The 20,270-nt window shown below is 58.9% G+C and overlaps 1 protein-coding gene across 4 annotated transcripts in view; it reads left to right on the plus strand.

Moving 5' to 3' along the window:
• Positions 1–228: 228 nt before the first annotated feature.
• EBF4 (EBF family member 4) overlaps positions 229–20,270 on the plus strand; it is a 90,969-nt gene continuing 70,927 nt past the window's right edge. For 3 of the 4 annotated variants that reach the window (XM_043512884.1, XM_038400305.2, XM_043512885.1), the window contains exons 1-2: positions 229–502; positions 1,120–1,238. In XM_043512884.1, coding sequence (XP_043368819.1) covers positions 251–502; positions 1,120–1,238 — 371 coding nt within the window. In that variant the 5' untranslated portion in view covers positions 229–250. Of the gene's footprint in view, positions 503–736; positions 1,239–20,270 lie in introns of those variants that run through there. The other variant, XM_038400304.2, reaches the window with a different exon arrangement.

Consider the following 20,270-nt stretch of genomic DNA (forward strand, 5'->3'; position numbering starts at 1 on the left):
AACCCGGTGGATTTTGGGGGGCCGCCTTGGGGGGCCCTGTAACCCGGTGGATTTTGGGGGGCCGCCTTGGGGGTCCCGCTCACCGGGCGGCTTCAGGAGCGGCTCCCTGCCCCGGCGCTGCCCCTCGCCCCCCGCCGCCGCCGGCTCGGGGAGGGGCCGCTCCTCCCCGGAATGATGTCAGCCTGCCCGGCTCCGGCCCCCGCCTCCCCCCGGCCCCGCCGCCCGCCCTCCCCGGGGAGGAGGCGGCGGCATGGCCCGGGTCGGCCAGGCCGGCAGGGGACGGGGCCGCCCGCGGGCGCAGAGCGGCGGCTCCCCGGGGGCCGGGCCGGCGGCGGCGGCGGCGGGGCGGCTGGTGCTGCTCATGGTGCTGCTGCCCGGCGAGGGGCGGAGGAGCCGCAGCGGCGGGAGGCGGAGGGGAGGCGGCCGGCCGGGCGCTGCGGCCCCGCGGCTCCCCCGGGAGCGCCCACGGCTGCTGCTGCTGCCCGCTGCCCCCGCCTGGATGGTAACCCGCGCCCCGGCCCCGCTCCGCGCCCGCATCCCGGCTCCCCGCATCCCTCCGCCGGCCCCATCCCTCCCCCTCCTCCCCGGCTCCGCCGCTGGGATTTCCTGCCCTGCTCTGCTTCCCCTCCCCGCGCAAACCCTGCCCCTCGCCGCTGCTGATTTCCACTTGGCTCCGGCTCCTCTCTCCAACTTCCCTGGACCTCCCCCGAGCACCACCCCTTCGCCGCACTTGGAAACAAACAAGCCCAGATGCGGCTTCCCTGGCTGCTGGGACAGTCGCCCCTGGCACCTGGGGGTCGTCTGGGCTGCTGCTGGGCGGGAGGTGGCCAGGAGGACACTGGCCTGACCCTGCGCCGGATCCAGAGCCCTGTGTTGCTCTGAGCTGGGATCTGGGTTCGGCTGCAGAGCTGGGGGCTGCCTGGAGCTTTGGGGATTTGGACCCCCCCCCTTTTTTAATAGCATTTTCTAGAAGTTTGGCCAAACAAACTTTTGGTGTCCATTGCTTCAGTGGAGCCTCGATTCCTGTCTCCCCCCGGGAGGTGGCCTGAGGGTGCTGAGGGGCGAGCTGATCCCCCTCCCCTTCCCCTTTCAAAGGCGGTTTTGATGTTCTCCATCCAGGAGGGTCTCCCCAGAGGAGGGCTGACCATGAAAGAAGAACCCTTGACCAGTGGACTGACATCCGTAAGGTCCTGGATGCAAAGCACTGGGATCCTGGATGCCAACACCGCAGCCCAGAGGTAAGGGACCAGCCGGCCCCAGCCCTGACACTTCACAGCAGAGCAATCTGTCGTGCCACTGCTCTGTGCAAGCGAACACACCCTCCCAGAGCCCGAGCCCCCAAAGCCCATCCTGCTGAGTGCTTGCTGCTAGTTGGGGGCATGGTACCTGCCAGACCAGTACACACCTGACCCACAGCTTTATGCTCGAGGGGGAGCGTGTTTATGTAGGAAAGTTGTTAATTTTATTCTAATTGGCCTCTACTGTTTGAGCTGGTTGGTGAGGAAACTGCCAAAGAAGTAAACTGAGGCTTCCTGGAAGGAGAATTAAGGAAGGAATTTCAGACCCCAGGGTTTTTTGTTCTTAGTACGTGTTGTCCTTTCCTCTTCCCTCCCCCTCAGGTTTGAGAGGGTTAAAATTACCATCGGGCCTAGTGATGATAAACCATTTAGACCTGTTCTGATACCAAGGAGACCAGAGAGAGAGAGACGCACTTTTGGGGGTTGTTCTTAGAGCTGTACAAACCGTCAGAACTTGCAGAAATATAAATGCTTTCAGATGTATCTTTCCGCAGAGTCGAACCGATTTAGATTGGAAGGGACGAGGGAGCTCAGTTGACATTACTTAAAAAAATCGGTGTTGCGTTTCCTTTCCCCAGGCCGCTGGAAAGTGTTTTGAAATTAACACTTCTGGCTGAAACGGCAAGCCTGTGTTGCAAAGACAGCTGGGGATCTCCAAGATGCAGGAGAAATTGTTCCTTTCCACCCCTCTCCTCCCTTGCCTAACACCCAGAGATTTGAAACTTCAGATCCATGACTCTAAGTGGCAGGGAAAGTTCTCAGTGCTGGTAGATGTGTGGGGTTTGATTTGCTTTGGTTTTTTAATTGGTTACTTTACTGATGTTCCATACCAGGCTCATGGATTTCAATGCAGAAATTTAGAAGCGTGGCAGGCGTTACTTTTCAGGTTTCTAATGCACAAATAGACACCTCTCTTTGTTGTGTAGGATGGCTACGTCTGTCTACAGTGGACCTGACTTCATCCCCAATAGATTGTTTCTGTACATTGCTAAATAGGAATATGTGAATCCCATGTCTCTGTGCTTGGAGGACATAGATTTTTGCTTCCTTTGATTTAAATTGTTTTTTTTATTGATCTTGAATGTTCCCAAAGCTTTGATTTCTGCTCTCCTTGAGCATTTATTTTAGTTCAGTTACGCAAGGGGGAAATTGAGATTATGAAAATAATGTGCATTAGATAATATGTAAAGCGTGTGTGTATAGATAGATATGATTTAGCATCTCTGTTGTCTTTCCAACTCACTGTCCAGCTGGATTTTCACAGAAGAAGGAAAGGTGCTGGAGCACTTGACTTTAGGCAAAATTCCCTAGCTGGGTATTTTCCTAATCTTCTCTATGAAACAAGAGGCAGTGAACTTGGCCAAACCTTGATCTAAGCCCTGATCTTAATGTAGCCTCCTTCCCTGCAGTGTGTGGCACAGCAGCTCCTTGGGTGTAATGTATCATTTCCCTCTTGCTGTTCTGGACTTGGAAACTCACCTCAAACTGTCAAACAAAACTGAAATATCCAGGGTAGAATTGTGGAGGAGACGGTAAAGACCTCTTAGTTCCTGTCTGGTCTATCCCCAAGCAGGCTGTTCCGGTTTCTCTGTTTCCTAATTCTGAGTCTAGGCTAGTTTTAAGCATCAGAAGCAAGCAGGCTGAGCAGGATGTTATCTATTAAATGTATTTTGGGGTGGTGTTTGTGTGGCGATCCCTGGAGAAATTGTAAAGGCTTATTTTAAAACCCTGTGATCGTAACCATACAAAAGATCTAATCTATTTATCTATCTATCTATCCCCATAAATCCCCTGAATCTATCTATCTATCTATCTATTCCAAAGGTTACACTGAGGTACTTTCTGTGGACCAGATGGCACCAGACAAAGCAGGGTAGATTAGCAGGAATTCTGCCCCATCTCTCTGAAGCACGCCCCCAGATTGTGCCCGACACCAGGGAAGAGCAGAAAATCCTTCGAACCCAGCCATGAGGGCTATGTGCGGGGCACAGAGGAGGGTGGAGCTGGGCTTTCACAGCTGACCTGGGCTAGGTTTCTGTACCTGCACCGTGCCCTGCCTTTCCTCAGTGCTATTGCTAGTGTAGGGATCAGCAACCCCTTCTTCCACTCCTGGGCTTGGTGAGGCCAGTCCACAGAAGCATCTTTTAGGCCAGGCAGCCTTGATGGCTGAGGGAATAACCACCTGCAACGTCAGACACAGCGGCCGCGCGTAGCTAAATTCTGCCCTTGGAGCCGCACGCCCAGCTCCGATCAGCAGAGAGGGGCCTGTGTGTGTCCGAGGCTGGGTTCTGCCCCGTTAGCACTCCTACAGTGCTTTGCAAACACTGAGCAATTAACCCTCCCAGCCCCCTGCCAGGGAGGGCAGGGACGAAACTCAGATTGAAAAATAAATACATAACGCAGGGCAGAAAGGCGTAGGATGAAAGGGGAGATTTATTTTCCCCCTCACACTGGTTGTAATAACAGGCAGAACCAGACAGATGTTCACAGGGAAACTGACAAATTCCAAGATTCCTCCCCGCTTTTTGGGGCTCCCATATTGCCTAACCCAACAAAAATTATGCTTAAAAAAAGATTTCCAGCCTGGCCTTGTAACCGAACCTTCCCGCTATCCTGGAGAGGTCAGGTTGAATTCTGAGGTCAGAGGGGGGAGAAGGTTTGCACTTAGACAGGTTTCCTGCAGTACAGAATGTGTGTTGGCTTTTGTTCCAGCGATTAACTCTGCTGTGCAAATTAATGCCCCTGGCTAATAATGCTGGCGGGCTCTGCTTGGGGGCAGGGGGTGGGACAATGGGTGCAGAAACACGCAGGAGTTCTTCAAACTGGCGCTGTTAGAAAGGCACCGAACCCCTTCCGGGGAGCATGAGGCTGTCCTTAACTTCGCTGCCTTATCCTGATCCCCAGGCACCCTGGCCCAGATCTCCCTTTCATCAATGTCAGCTGAGGGAATTGATCAAAGGCAGGAACAATTTGAGCTCCTGGCTAATTGCACCTGATGGGGATTTTTTTTCCTTTTAAATCTTTCAACATCCTTTCCCAAGTTGCTTATCCACCCTCCCCCTTCCCCCCCCCAACTCCAAGGGCAGGGTGATTCTCTCTCCATGACTGAAGAGAAATTTTACCAGGGCAAAACCATGATTCCCCAGAGCGGGATTTTCAGTCCAGGGTTTGGGTAGAGGCGCTAATTAATCCTTATGGTTTGGAGGATCACGCTTGGCCTTTCCAAATGCACCACTGGGATCCGAGTGCAAGACAATAAGCGATGCATGGAGGGTTGCGGGGAGAGATGAAATGCGCTGGGCCAAACCCTCTGCGAGCGTAAATCAGCAGGGTTCTCTTGACTTCAGTGGAGCTGGTCTGGATCAATTCCCAGGGGCGTGTTCTCTAGCTGGGACTCTTGGGCAGGTGACCTTGGAGAAGCAGGGCACTGGGATGAGGAGGGCAGGGATGTCACAGAGCTGTGCAGGGAGTGGAGCCGGTGTAGCGGGGCACTGCGGGATGGGGAAGTGGGCAAAGCGGAGGCTGGCACCCCGGGCAGGGAGCGTGCCATGAGAGGAGACGGGAGGGAGGGGCAGAGCATTGCCGGGCTGTGCATGGGAGGGTGAGACACCTGAATTTGTTGCAGTGGAAAAGAACAACATCGCTCCCGTATTCAAGCAGATTTAGGCCCTCTACTGATTTACAGCCGGCGAGGATCTGGCCCTGTGGGAAGTGTTATGTCCCTGTGTGGCAGGGAGCAGCTCGTAGAGCTGGGGTCTAGCCCCGCAGCTGCCTCTATTCTGAGCTGTACACCAGGGGCCTGATCCTGTCTTCCTTGTGTGCTGGGACCCAGGATCGGCCCTCTGGAGAGGGGGCAAAGGCTTCCCGCTCAAGCCCTGGGTGCAGGAGCAAAACGCCCCCCGGCACAAGTCTGGGATGCTGTGGGTTGAATTAACCCCTTGAGCGCTGAACGAGGCCTGGCTTGCCATTGCCAGGGTCCCTGTTTAACGCTCTCGCTGAGCTGGTTAACCCGGCCTGGCCCCCGGCGCGGCAGTTGAACGCTGTGCATGCTGAAAGCGAGGAGAGCCCCAGCACCGGGGAGAAACCGGGCCTGATTTCCAGGGGGCAGACCCAGGCCAGCCAAGGAACTAGTCAGGCAGCAGCCTGGGAGCGTATGTACCTCTGGCTGGGCAATGCCTATCCCAGCCCGCCACATGAGAGCCAGGGCAGCTGGGGGCCCACTGACCCGGGAAATGGCCTGGAGGCCGCCGGCTTTCCCTGTGGTCCCCCATTCCCACCCTCGTGTCTCCCAATGTCTGTCCTGACCAGATCCAGCCAGCGCCTGCCACACAGGCGTGGCACAGTGGAAGACCCAGGCGTGAACGTGGGCTGCAAGCACACGCTCGCTCTCTGCCATCAGGCAGCCAGCAGGGTGCTGCAGTTTGGGATTGCTCAGGCGCATTGCCAGGCTCTTTATGGGAGTTGCTCCCGGGGCTGCTCTGCTCGGGGGCTGGTTATTAAAAGTAAAATCCCTTGAGTTGCCACCTGCAATGACCCGTTAGATCCCATTTCCCCCCCCACACACACTCCAGCCGATGCAGGATCATTCCCTCCCGCGGGCTCCCAGCAGGAGAATAAAATCAGTGGTGACCCAGTGTGGCCATTTGCAGATCCGAAAGGCCAGGGCCCAGCTGGTGTAAATCAGTGACTCCATCAACTTCTGCTGATTTGCACTGGCTGGGCTCTGGCCCCTCTCTCCCCCGCCCCTCTCTGGAATTAACGAAGGAAGAATCTCGGCAGTGTAATTGCCTCGTACCCCTTGTTCCTGGAGGATCCGGGAGTGGAAGCTGGTGCTTTCCTGTAACAGACATTCGCTGGTCCTGTTTGCTAGGAAATGCTCTGATTTCCTTTAATAATTAATGGCAGCCGGGCCTGGCACTCAGCGCACCGGGGTCTCCGCAGCCCTGAGAAGAGAAGCAGCCATTAACCGCGTGACAGCTGCCTCGGTCTCCCAGAGTTTGCCTGTTTGTTTATTTCTCTCCTCCCCGGCTGTGAGGAAGTGGCGTGGAATTAAAGGCGGGTGTGTGGTCTCCCCAATGGGCAGGGAAAGGTCGCGGGCCTGGGTGGCAACTCCCAGGAGCTGGCGGCAGGGATGCCTCTGCCAGGGGATCGTGCCACTTCACGTCAGACTGGACAGAGCGCCAGGACACCTCCCGGGGGGAGCCAGATAGAGGGGAGGGCAGGGGGCATGGGCCAGCAGGTCACCGAATAGGCTCTAGAACGCGGGGTGATCGTCCCGAGCCGTCACTGGGCCATACACGGCACCGCGGCACGCTGGGCGGGGTGGGCGTCGTTGTAATCCCTCCCTTTCCTGCCTCCTGCACCCACTCGGGAGGGAAGTTGTCGCCCGGCCTTCGCCATGGAGGGCTCCTCTGCCTTGCTAGCGTGTGTGTGGGTGTTTGGGTCTCTCCAGATGCCTCTGCCTGAGCAAAGCCCCATCGGGGCAGTTTAGCTCCTGGTTTAATTGCAGGCTCCCCTTGGTTAGCGTGGGGAGCGGGGCAGCGAGGTGGCTCGGGGCAGCTCGGAGCCTGGCGGGGTGATCGAGCACTCTCTCTCTCGTTCGTTGTCTGGCGTGGGATGGGGTCTCTGCTGTGCCTTCACCCAATGTGCACTCCCGGGCCCCGCGGAAGGGTCTGGCTCAGGCAACCTTTCTGCGCTCGGCCCCAGCGCGCTCCGGCTCCCGTGGCCCTGGCAGCTGCGTGCAGCCCTCGGCCAAATCGGTCCCACCCAGCTGCTCGGGCCAGCTTTCGGACAGGGCCCTGGATGGATTAGCACCGACGCTCGCCTGGCTGCCTGCTCACGTGTGGGCAGCGGGGGCAGGGAAGGCCCTGATCCGGCAGACTGACTCCTGCGAGGCACGATGTACATGGAGCCCTATGGAGCTAACGAGGCAGCTCCAGGGATTGTGTCACCCGTGGGTGAGAGCGTGTGCAGGGTCAGTGCTGGGGCCCCCCAATCCCGGCCCCTCTAGTCCCGGCTGCCTTATTTCAGGTGAAAAACGAAAGGCGAGGTTGGATTAAAATCCCCCCCAAACCAAACAGCAGCAGCAGTGTGATCACTGTGCCGGAAACTTACCAACGCGAAAAGGACGGAGAGAAGCAGGGGGAGGAAGGGAATCGCGGCGAGCGGATGGGAGCCCGGCGCTCAGCAGAGGGGGCTGCGTGGCTGGGGGTGGGGGTGGGGAGCAGCCCACCTGTGTTCCCTGCGCTTTATTCAGGAGAAACACTGCAGCTAAACAAGCTTTTTACCTGCGGTGGGGGGTGGGGGGGGAAGCGAGCCAGCTGTCAGCTCTGTTCTCATCAGCCCCTGGCCGGGAAGAGCTGGGCTCGCTGGCTTCCCAGCAGAGATTGGACAAGGAACCCAAAAGCAAAGGGGAGGCAGCCGTCCAGCGACGGGGGCAGCACCAGCGCGGTTCGGTTACCGTGCGTCAGGCCCCAGCATGGCGGGCGGCTAAGTCCGACTCTGGAGCGCCCAGGCTTGCCGCACACGGTGCCGGCGCGGGGCCGGAGGACAGAGTCATGGGGCCTGTCGCGCTTTCCTCTTCGCTCGCTCTGCTCCCCCCCCAGCCTCTTTCACTCCTGCAGGGAGCCGCAGGTCCCCAGGGCAACGCTGGTGCTTTTCAATCCCTCGTGCAAACGGCCTTGAGCCTGAGTCTGGGTCGGCCCCAGGGGCCTCGGCGCGTTCGCCAGCTCTCCTTAGCCATCAGGCGAATCGGCTTCCACAGCCGACTGGCGAGTGAGCTCGCCCGCTTCTGCCAACCCAGTGCATCCTTCATTTATTTTCTTCTTCCCAACGGGATCTTTTTAACCATACACCCCCTCCCCCACCCAGCTTATAAACCAAGAGACCCAGCAGTGCTCCGACAAGCCAGGGGTTTCGAGGGACCCCATATTGGGCTAATCAGGATGCTGGCCAGAAGAGTCTGAAGTGAACACCCAGGGTGCCCCCAGCCTCGCTTTGAGCACCCCCAGGGCTGGCTGCCCCGTCTGCATCCTGCTGTTGGAGCTGGTCCAGGGGGCGTTGAGGTGGAAGACTTTCCCGGGGGGCCTCACGCGTCGAAGGCTGGCGGGCTTTCAGAGCAGGGTTTGGCTGGCGGGGGTTTGCCATCGGTACTGAGCAAGTACTGGAATGGCTTTTCCTGGGACAGTTTGTGTGAACTGGCTCTTGTGTTCCCGCTCGCTGGATGTTTGAGCCCTGCGGTGCTCTAGCTAGGGTACTGTCTGCCCCATCTCCATAGTATCATCACTGTTTCCTGGCTTCATCCTCACGCAACCCTGAGAGCTAGGGCAGGGCCAGTCTCCCCATCGTACCAAGGGGAAACTGAGGCACAGAGTGACTGGCCCACGTTACAAGGACTCTGTGGTGGAGCAGGGAATTGAACGCAGATCTCCCGAGTCCCCATCCACAGCCATCTCCTCGTGGCTGCCCTCTTCCCCCTTCCTGGAGCACGCATGCAGGAGACGCTCACATGGCTGTTTGCCAGGAGCACGTTTCCTGCCATGAAGCACTCGCTTGGGAGCTCTTGCGCTTCACCCTGTGTCATCAGGGGGCTCTCACATGACCCACAGGCCTAACTTTGGGCAAAGCGGGATGATAGTTGGCCAACAGCCGGTCAAGAATCTGCTGCGGAGGATGGGTAAGTGGGCGGGGGGCCGGCTGCCCTCTGCATGGCCAGGGACAGTGAGCCGGGGGCGGGGAGCGCTTGGCCCAGCTCTGGCTATTGGAAGGTGAGCCAGAGAATGACGGCTGTTCATTCCCTCTGGGGCACCTGGCACTGGCCACTGTCAGTAGACAGGATACTGGGCTAGCTGGACCTTTGGTCTGACCCAGTCTGGCCGCTCTCATGTTCTTATGATGGCGTAGGTCCCTTCCAGTCAATGGAAGTGGGCTGATGGGCATGAGGGCCGAACGGGTGCTGATGAACTCCAGAGGAGTTTTGCTGTTGGTTTGAATGGGAGCAGGATCGGGCCTTTCAGCTCCAGCGGGTTTTCCTCTCGGCCGCAGCTTGGGAGGGAGGGAGGGAGCGGCTCTGTTCATGGATCCACCCGCCCGCTTGGCCACTTTGCTGCTCAGGGGCTCGTCTCGCCACATCCCCTTGAGTTCTAGCCTGGAGACATCCTGGCCCTCCCCCAGCTCTGGCGTTCCCGGCCAGGGGACAAGGGTTACAGATGGGCACCTGGCCCTCGGCTGAGCCTCTGCCGACACGCCTGCAAGGGTCTTGGGGCCAGTCTGCTGGTGGGAACGGGGGGCATAGAGGGGACTTTTGGCTGAGCCCTGTGGCAGCAGACAGGGCTCCAGGGAGCCCCTCACCCTTAAAGAAGTCTGGGCTGGATGAATGGCCAGTTTTGTTCAATATCTTCATTAATGATCTGGAGGATGGCGTGGATTGCACCCTCAGCAAGTTTGCAGATGACACTAAACTGGGAGGAGAGGTAGATACGCTGGAAGGTAGTGATAGGATACAGGGGGCCCTAGACAAATTAGAGGATTGGGCCAAAAGAAATCTGATGAGGTTCAACAAGGACAAGTGCAGAGTCCTGCACTTAGGACAGAAGAATCCCATGCACCGCTACAGACTAGAGACCGAATGGCTCGGCAGCAGAAAAGGACCTGGGGGTTACAGTGGACGAGAAGCTGGATATGAGTCAGCAGTGGGCCCTTGTTGCCAAGAAGGCTAACGGCATTTTGGGCTGTATAAGTAGGCACATTGCCAGCAGATCGAGGGACGTGATTGTTCCCCTCTATTCGACATTGGTGAAGCCTCATCTGGAGTACTGTGTCTAATTTTGGGCCCCACACTACAAGAAGGATGTGGAAAAATTGGAAAGCGTCCAGGAGAGGGCAACAAAAATGATTAGGGGGCTGGAACACATGACTTATGAGGAGAGATTGAGGGACCTGGGCTCGTTTAGTCTGCAGAAGAGAAGAATGAGGGGGGATTTGATAGCTGCTTTCAACTACCTGAAAGGGGGTTCCAAAGAGGATGGATCTAGACTGTTCTCAGTGGTAGCAGATGACAGAACGAGGAGCAATGGTCTCAAGTTGCAGTGGGGGAGGTTTAAGTTGGATAGTAGGAAAAACTTTTTCATTCGGAGGGTGCTGAAGCACTGGAATGGGTTCCCTAGGGAGATGGTGGAATCTCCTTCCTTAGCAGTTTTTAAGGTCAGGCTTGGCAAAGCCCTGGCTGGGATGATTTAGTTGGGGTTGGTCCTGTTTTGAGCAAGGGGTTGGACTAGATACCTCCTGAGGTCCCTTCCAACCCTGATCTTTTAGGATTCGATGATGGTGCTGTTCACAAGAGACATACAGCAGCCCGGAGGCTGGAGACACGTGGGCGTCCAAGGGGCTCGCGGAGGGACCTGGCCCTGGCCATGTAGACGTGCTGAGAGAGACGGGCAGGGGGCTAGGTGGCGTCATGCCCCTCCAGGAGCCCAGTGTCCTCCGGGAGCTGCAGGAGACGGTGGGGTTGCCTGCTGGCCCTGCCTGGAAAGGCTGCTTGGTGGTCATGGGTGAGCTGAGTTTGGGAGGGCTCTGCCCAGTTCCTGGAGGCAGCAGCTCTGCAGCGGGGGGGCGAGAACTGCCTAGACTTGGGGAGCGGCTCCCCCTGCCCCCTGAGGGGGCTCCCTGGTTGAGGGCTCTGGGGACACTGTGGGGAAGGTGCCCACAGCGTGACTGTGCCCCTCCCTGGCCCAGGGCTATCCTGGCTCCTTAGCCCACCCAGCGCCTGTCTCTGTCTCCATGGGGAGTGCAGTGGAGCAGGAGGAGATGGGGCTGGGGGCGGAGAGGACGGCAGCCATGGGGGTGATGGCTTGGGGGTCCCTCACCCCGCATGGCCCTTGGCCTGGGACTGACCAACAGGCCCAGACCGACGGACACAGGCTGCCCATCCCCCTGGGTGGATGCGGGGAGGCGGGTTGCAGTCTGGTGACCCCTGGATGGGCAGGCGAGCCCTGGCATCACAGGAGTGGGGGGTTGGTGGCCGGGGCGGAGGCTGAGGTGAGCCTGGGTCTTGCCACGGGGGGGCCGGGTGTGTGTATACACACACATCCGGTTGTGTAGCTCTGTGCGTGTGTTTTGGGGAGGGACCGGACTCCTGGGTTCTGTTCCCAGTTCTGCCACTGATTTGTCGTGGGGCATCAGGTGAGTCATGCCCCCTCACCTTGCCTCAGTGTCCCTGTCTGTACAAGGGGAACTATGTGCCTGGCTGGGGGGACGGGGGAAGGGCTGTGTGAATTAACTCATTGCTGCCTGTAAAGTGCTCTACGCCCCCCCCGCAGGGAAGGAGCCGGAGGCGGGCACTGGGCAGTCAGTATAACCCGACTGCTCAGTACAGGGGGCGGCCCTGGAAATACCCCTGGCACAGGGCAGAGGGGACTGCCTAGGGGCAGGCTGTGCCCCTGAGAGACCCCCTCCATCCCGGTGCAGGGAGCTGTCACACACACACCCACACACACGCACACCCAGGGGGGTCTGGGCAGCATGGAGCCCAGGGTGTCCACAGAGCAGGCCCAGCACTGCCAGCTCTCCCCCCGGTGCCCTCCCCCGGCTGCATGGTGTGTTCTGCCCCCAAGGTCCCCCCCCGGCACAATGCACGCAGGGGCCCTGTGGGCTGGTTTCTGTCACTACTGAGCACGGCTGGATCACAGCAGGTCCCCGCTCCCCCCCCGTCCTTAGGGCACTGAGCCCCACGGCATCCCACAAACCAGGGGCTGGTTCTCGGTGGCTCCGTGTCAGGGCTAAGGGGGCCATGCACCTTCGCACTCCTCACCCTGTGGTGATCAGGGCCCTCACTGGCCTCGGGGGTCCCCCCACCTGTGCTCTGCTGCCCCCGCCCTGGGGGAGTCTCTAGGGGTTGGCTCCAGAGACAGGGTGGGGCCGACGGGCTGGGCGTGTAATGTTCTCAGAGCACAAGGGCCCAAGCCAGGGCCTCGATGAAACGGGGTGTGGGGAAGCCGCGGGTGCAGGAGGCCTCCTTGGGGACCCCTGGGGTCATGACGGTGCCTTATTTTTAGATATACGACGAAGGAGTCCAGAAAGTGGGGATTCCTCTTGGGAGGGCAAGGGTGGGTCTGTGGGGGGCAGCCCCAGAATAGCTCTGATTCTGGGGTCCGGGGACGGGGGGGCGGTGGCTGCAGAGTGGTGTGGGGGGAGCCTGGGGCTGGAATAGCAGGGGGGCTGCGGGTTGGGATTGAGGAGCGTCAGCCGAGCAGTGCGGTAGCCCCCTTCCCTCCCTCCAGTGTGGGGCGGTCACGCCAAGAACAGCCTGGCTTACGTGCGCTTGTCATTCACTGGCTCGCCGTAGCGGACCTGGTGTGAAAAACCAGCAGGGAAAAGGGGCTGGTTGAAGAAACCTTCCAGCCTTTCTTCACCCGTCATGAGGGAGCAAAACGAGACACAAATGCCTGATCGTGTTACTCGCTCTCCCAGCCGCGTGGGTTGCGGACAGTGTGTGGGAGTGTTTGGGGGGAGGGGGGTTAGCGATTTGGGACCTGCGTGTCCTTGCTCAGATGTGCTGTGATCTGGTACATCACGGATTGCATCGCGAGTCTCGTGGTATTTGGTGTGTCTCTCAGAGCCCCAGCTCCTGGAGTCAAGTGATGGGTTTAGAGGAAAGCTTAAATTCACGTGCAAAGTCTGTTTCTGCCCTGCCTGGTTTTGGGGAAACTTGGAGATGTGACCCCAAGCAGGCAGAGAGAGGCCAGGGACCGGGGGGGGGGTATGGGTTTGATTTTTTTTAAAATCACAAAACATTTTGATTCATGCACAGCTTTTGTCAATGGGTCTGGCTGGCAGAGAGCCGGTTCTTTAAGAGTTGGGTGTATCCTACTTGTTACAGGCGGCCAGTCTGAGGATGGGGTTCATCTGTGTGGGGGGCTCTGCCCTTACGGGCAAGGCCCTTGTGACAACCTGTGGCCGCGCAGCTCTGACTTCTCTGCTTGCCAAGGCTGCCTGGAACCAGATGGCAGCAGCTGGAGTAGGACTGGGCTCCTCCAGCTTTCAGAGGCACCTGAGCTGCCGGAGAATCGCCGTTAACAGTATAGGATCCATGACACACAGCCAGCCACTCTGATTTCATCCGGTGGAGGCAGGTGGGCACACACCAGCCGTGTGCATTGAGGCAGCATCAGGTGGTGGTGTGGATGTTTCAGGAAGTGCCCAGATGGAGGGCACGCACCCAGCCAAGGTGTGGGACGGGGAGCTGTGACCTGATGGACAGCCACAGTCCTGCTGCAAAGGGCTACGGGCTGGTTTCTCCCCTGCCTGTGCGTGTGGGGACAGGGCCGGGATCCATCAGGGCCGGGGGGCCTGGAATTGAATGTTGTGAAAGTGAGGGGTTGGTTAACGCTCGCTAGAGTCAGGGGTGAGTTGTTCAAGCTCCCCACACGCAGCCCAGCCAGTGCCCCTCACTCCCAACTTATAGCCCCCTGCTAGCCCGGCCCTATCACCCCCCCCAGCTCTGCCGGTGCCCCTCACTCCAGATACACAGCCCCTGCCCACCCAGCTCTGCTGGTGCCCCTCACCCACAGCCCCCTGCTAGCCTAGACCTGGGATCCCCTCCCAGCTCTGCCAGTGCCCCTCACTCCCAACCCTCAGCCCCCCCTGGATTTCTACAAAGTGTGCGGTGATTTTCTGATAGATCTAAGCCACCTGATTTGGTTCCATTTGGTGACCTGACCCAGAGATGTCAGCAGGTGGGGCGGGTTGCATTCTCTCTGGGGAGCTGGGGCTGGCTGCAGGGGGGGAGCCCTGGGGCTGCCCCATTGACATCAATGGCAAACTCTCACTGGTGTCCAAGGGACAGGCTCAGCCCCTCCGTTATGGAGAGACGGGTCACGGGGGCACTGCCCCATCCTGCAGGATGCTGGGCACCCTCGCACCCAGGGCCCTGAAGGCTCCCCGCACCCTGTCTGTCTGTCCGTCCAGTCACCGGAGCATCTAGGCTCTGTGGACAGTGGGCTCTGCCCTAGAGGAGCGATACCCTCACCCGGGTACAGCCTGGCAGGCCCCTGCCCCGGGGGGATTGCCGGGGTGTCAGCTGGGATCCGGCCTCGGGCAAGCACTGAAGGGTCAAGGCAGGGGAGACTTTCCGGTGCACTTCGCAGAAGGGCCAACAGGTGGCGATGGTTTATCGTCTGCGCTGTGGGTGCGCAGGGCTGGCACCAGGCGCTGGGCAGACGTGCCGGGAGCCTGACGCCCCCTCGTTGCCCCCCCCAGCCTGGGCGACGGCTGGTCCGGCTGCCCCCCGGCCCCGCTCTGGGGGTGAGGGGAGTTCCGGTAGCCGCCCCGCCCAGGCGGCCGAGGCAGGGTCCGGTACTGGCGAGGTGGACGCTGGCCCTGCGCAGAGCGAAGCTGAGGCCCCCGAACTCATGGCACCCTGGGGTCGCCCAGCAGCCGTTAGCCAGGAGCGGCTCCCGGACTTGAACCGGCAAATGCGGCACCGGACAGGGCAGCAGGACACGGGCCCCAGGGAGAGCAGGCGCCACTGCCCCGGAGATGCCCAGGGAGCTCCCTGCTGTCGGCAGAGGGGCCAGGCCGGTGTCCCCGGCCCTGGGCCAGGGCATCCCGGGTCTCTGCACACACGGGCCCAGCCGAGGCTGAATTGCCGGCTCCCTGCAGGGCGGCCAGGGGGCTGGAGTGGGGGCCAGGGCTCTCCGATAGGCCTGTCCCAGCTGTGTGGGGCAGGGGGAGTTTGCCCCACGCCCACCCTCCCGGGGGCTGCACTGACTGCAGCGGAGAGGTGGGTTCAGGAGGGCAGGGCCCAGCAGGCAGCTGCCTGGGGAGTCCGGGGGGGCTCTGGACCTTTGTGTGCTGAGTTATCTGGGGCGGGGCTGCTCTTTGGGGCAGAGGTGGGGGGGTGTCTCTCCAGAACCAGCTGCACAGGGGTCTCCTCAGGCTGTGCCTTTAAACGAACAACCCCCCGGCCCATGGACCATACGGGACAGTTACGGCTCTGTCGCTCGGGCTCCGAGCCGGCTCTGGCGCTGGGAGATGTGGGCAAAGCAGGACGTGAAACCGCCCTGCCTCACAGCCCTGTCCCCCTCCCCGAATGGGAGACGGGGCCAAGAAAGCACACGGAGTAACTCCCCGGCCAGCTGGGGCAGTGGGACTTGGTCACAGCCAGCGGGCGCCCGCTCTTTGATCACGGGACATGAGGAATTATTCCTGATCTATATTTATTTCCCTCGGCATCGTCCCCTGACCCGCTGTGTGCACTGCAGGCCTAGATCCAGGGCCAGATCCTGCTCTCAGGCACACCCAGAGAATCGAGAGTGCTGCCGTGGCTCCAGACCTTGCCCGGGTACCTGAGGGCAGCGTCTGCCCTGCTGCGTATGATGTGGGCTGTAGTGAGGCAGCCTGGGGTGGGGGGCAGTTGTAGTTGGACATATCCCTGGGGGTTTCATCACATGACATCATCTTTAACTAAAGATGAATCTTTCATCCCTGGAGACTCCCGGGCAGTCCTGGCGGGTTGGCACCCCCTGGCAGAGCCGGCTCAGACGCAGCCCACGTGGGTACCCCTGGCAAGGGGCGACTGCAGCGGACGGGTTTGCCGTGGATCTGGCACTATTTGGGGGTTTGCTCAAAGCTCCTGCTCTCAGCGGCAGGGTTACAAGGGAACCCAGCTTCTGTTTTCCTAGCTCTCAGCATGGCAGAGAAAAGCCCTGGCCGTGTGACCCCAGCACGACCTCCAGCCTCCGAAACCGGAAGGCAGATAAACCAGCAGGGAGTTTTGGTGCCCGGCTGGTGATTTTTGAACACTCGGGCTTGTTAGCACTGTGGGTTTCCCCCCATTCGTGCAGGTAGACCTCGCCGACCCCTGTGCACGCCGACAGGAGGGACTGGAGCACAGGCCCCTCTGCAATCTGTTGGCTAGACAAATCTTCTCCACTCCCTGCCCGAAGCTGTTGTGTAGCAGTGCTGGGTGCTGTTAAACAGCTGCCGTGCCCTGTTTCAGAGGTGGCTGCATTTTGGTGGTAGGTGAAGTGATTCGTGTGTGTGTAAAGGCAGCAAAGCCTTCTGGGATCCGCCGGAGTGTGAGACGTTGTCTGATGGGCAGATGTGGTTGTGGCTAAACAGCTTCTGAAAGCGTCATGGTGCCGGCAGGGGCTTGGTAAATGGCGTAAAATTAGTCAGTTGTTTCCATAGCTTCTGGTACCCCAGGGCTGGCTGACTGGAAGGCCAGGGTTGCAGTTCACACCAAGGGACCCAAGCCCCTCTTAGGAGCAAAGCAATGCAGGGTGTCTTCTCCCAGTGCCCATTGGCATGATCCATGTTCTACTCAAGCGGTGCCATGGGGGGGGGGGGGGAGACTGCTCTGCATCTAGGCACAAACCAACCCCTTTTTGTACTGGTCGCTGGTGATTTCAAGGGGGGGCACTGACAGAGCTGCAATCTCAGGGGAGAGGTCTGTGCAATGCCTGGCACGAGGGGGGCCCCAATCTCGGGGGAGGGTCTGTGCAAGGCCCAGTGCGACAGGGCCCCTGATCTCAAGGGAGGGGGGCGGTGTCTGTGCAGTGCCTGGCACAACGGGGGCCCTGATCGCGGGGAGGGTCTGGGCGGCACTGGCGTGACGGGGGCCCTGGTCTCAGGGGGTCTGTGGGAGCCTCTGGCAGGACTGAATAGAAAAGGTAATACCCTACCAATACGTCATGCTCATTGATCATGTGCCTGTGGCCAGAGAACAGCACGCAGGGGATAAAACAGGCCCAAATGGGGGGGCTCTGGGGGGGCCCGGCCTAGATTAGCCAGGGGGATGGGGGTACCTGTGAACCGTACTTAGCTCCCCACGACCCAGTCCCGTGACAACGAGGAAAGGATTGGCATTTTCAAAAGCAGCTAATGAGAGATGCAGGATGCCACTGGCTCTGGCGCCATGGGGCCCTTTCCCCAGGCCGTGGGCAGCCCCCTCTTCCAGCCCTGCCCCAGGGCCTTTGGCTGGCTGGGCAGCATCTGGGCCATGGGGACTTTGGAGCTCACTGCTCCAGGTTTCCAAATCCTAAGAGAGCTCCCCGGGGTTGGTCATGTCTGCAGATTTCCTGGCGGGTCTGTTGGCCGGTCACTGTGCCCAGGCTGGCTGCCCCACTGGCCCTGTGGTGCTCTCGGGTCCCTCGCCAGGTGGGAGCCTTGGGCATTTACCCTCCAGGGGTGGAATCCTGCATCTCTGCCACCCCTCGCCCGGCCCCGGGCTACAGCCCCGCGTACCCGCCCCACATACCTGGCAGGTCTGACTGGGCTCTGGTGGTTCCCCCCGTCGGGAGCTGTGACCAAACCCCCGTCTTCACACCGATGCTGCGTGGGGCTGAACACAGGAGAAAAGGGGCTGTAGCAGCTGTCAGCTGCACCCACGTCTGCCTGGCCCAAGGCATCCATGCCATGACCAGGTGACCACATGCTCTGCACCAGCTACCACAGAGCCACTCTGGTGCCCTCCCAGCCCCATCTTCGGTGCTCCTGTGATGGGTTCCGGGGGTGCCACCTGTAACTGGGGTACCACTGAGCCCTCTGACCCACCAGCCTTGGCTCCCTCTCACACTGAGCTGCTGTAACGATGTCCAAACTCCTCCAGCCTTCACACAGGTAGGGACACACCCAGCTGCAGTTACACACAGGCCCTCTAACTACCAGCTTCCCAGCCTGGGACCCCAGAGCAGTACTGTCCTGCCCTGGTCAAATCTGGCCAGTATATGGGTTTAATACCCGGTCCGCCTCTCCCTCAGTGTGAAGAGAACAACGCACACTTGTGGTAACCAAGCAGAGATTTTCCCCAAACACTCCAGTCAAAGCTCACTAGTTTGGATTAAAACATAAAATAAATTTATTAACTACAGAAGGTTAGATTTTAGGTGATTATAAGTGATAGCAAACAGATCAAAGCAGGTTACCTAGCAAATAAACAAAACCGCAAGCTGAGCGTAACACACTCGATCGGTAGGAGATGAATTAGCAAATTCTCACCCTGAGTGTTAAACAGGCTGGCAGATTCCGAAGGCACAAGCTGCCTTGGCTCTGCAGCTTGGGTTTCTCAGGGTTTCATACACAGGCTACACATCCCTCTAGCCTGGGACCATCAGTTCTCCCCGTTCAGTCCTTGCCCCTCGGGTGTTTTCAGGCGTGTTGTAGGGAGAGTGAGGTACCCTTGTGATGTCATTGTCCCCTTTTTATCTCTCTCCCCACTTGCTGGAAGCTCTTTTTCTGGGACCTGGGTCAAACAGTTCCCATTGTGTAGTACTGTCTCTGAGAGGTTTCTGTTGTACACGGTTCCTGGGGTAATCCTGGTGCTTGTGTGTCATAGAATCATAGAATCATAGAATATCAGGGTTGGAAGGGACCCCAGAAGGTCATCTAGTCCAACCCCCTGCTCAAAGCAGGACCAAGTCCCAGTTAAATCATCCCAGCCAGGGCTTTGTCAAGCCTGACCTTAAAAACCTCTAAGGAAGGAGATTCTACCACCTCCCTAGGTAACGCATTCCAGTGTTTCACCACCCTCTTAGTGAAAAAGTTTTTCCTAATATCCAATCTAAACCTCCCCCATTGCAACTTGAGACCATTACTCCTCGTTCTGTCATCTGCTACCATTGAGAACAGTCTAGAGCCATCCTCTTTGAAACCCCCTTTCAGGTAGTTGAAAGCAGCTATCAAATCCCCCCTCATTCTTCTCTTCTGCAGACTAAACAATCCCAGCTCCCTCAGCCTCTCCTCATAAGTCATGTGCTCTAGACCCCTAATCATTTTCGTTGCCCTTCGTTGTACTCTTTCCAATTTATCCACATCCTTCCTGTAGTGTGGGGCCCAAAACTGGACACAGTACTCCAGATGAGGCCTCACCAGTGTCGAATAGAGGGGAACGATCACGTCCCTCGATCTGCTCGCTATGCCCCTACTTATACATCCCAAAATGCCATTGGCCTTCTTGGCAACAAGGGCACACTGCTGACTCATATCCAGCTTCTCGTCCACTGTCACCCCTAGGTCCTTTTCCGCAGAACTGCTGCCGAGCCATTCGGTCCCTAGTCTGTAGCGGTGCATTGGATTCTTCCATCCTAAGTGCAGGACCCTGTGTCTTTCCTGTGTCATGTGTCTTTCCTGAGTGAGCCATTAACGTTTTTTGGCCTTTTTACAGTTGTACCTGAAAGGATGCTTGTGGGTGTTTTCAACCTCACAACACATTCGAGTAACACATACAGAGCCAAACTCCATAACTTCACACACGACAGTAGCACATACCGTCCAACGAGATATGACTATCTAGCAGTCACTAGAATGACACCTCACAAGGCAGACTTTGTACAAAACATGTCCTAATTACATGCCAGTAGTGAATACTGGGGTGCCAGGGTGTCACAGCTCTGGTGGTTGGTGCTCTGCTGGGAAAGCCAGGGCTGCCAGGCCATGGGACAGGATGTACCCTGTCTAGCCAGGCCAGGGGAGCTCAGCCATGTGTTCTGGCTTCTTCGACGTGCCTCAGCAATGGCCACTGGGCTCTCCTGGGCTCTCTCCCACCCTGGTTCTGGATGCAGGCTCGTGGCAGGGGGCTGTAGTGGTCTCTGGAGGCCCGTTCACTCAGGGCAGCTGTGGTGGATGTGGGGGGAGAAGACTCTGTCACTACCAGATCCTCAGCCCCGCTGCATCATACTCACCAGCCACGCATTGGCTAAGTCAGGCCTCGGCCGCGCTAGGTGCTGCACAGGGCCTTGTGGCCAGGGTCTGTGTAGCCCCGATGGGCGCAGGGGCTGAGGCGGACGACGGAGCCCAGGCTGGGCTCGGGAGAGGAAGGTTGGGCCCAGCGGACAGGGAGACCCACTCGCTAGGACAGTGGGTATCTGGGAGTAGTGTCGCGCCAGCTGTAACGTATCCACCGCCAGCAGCGAGGTGCCTGGACACCCTGGGAAGGGGGCCAGCCAGGGTGTTGCTCTGCAGCTGGCGGTGGGCCAA

Source organism: Dermochelys coriacea, chromosome 4 (genome assembly GCF_009764565.3).
Source record: "Dermochelys coriacea isolate rDerCor1 chromosome 4, rDerCor1.pri.v4, whole genome shotgun sequence".
In the NCBI taxonomy this organism is placed as follows: domain Eukaryota; kingdom Metazoa; phylum Chordata; order Testudines; family Dermochelyidae; genus Dermochelys; species Dermochelys coriacea.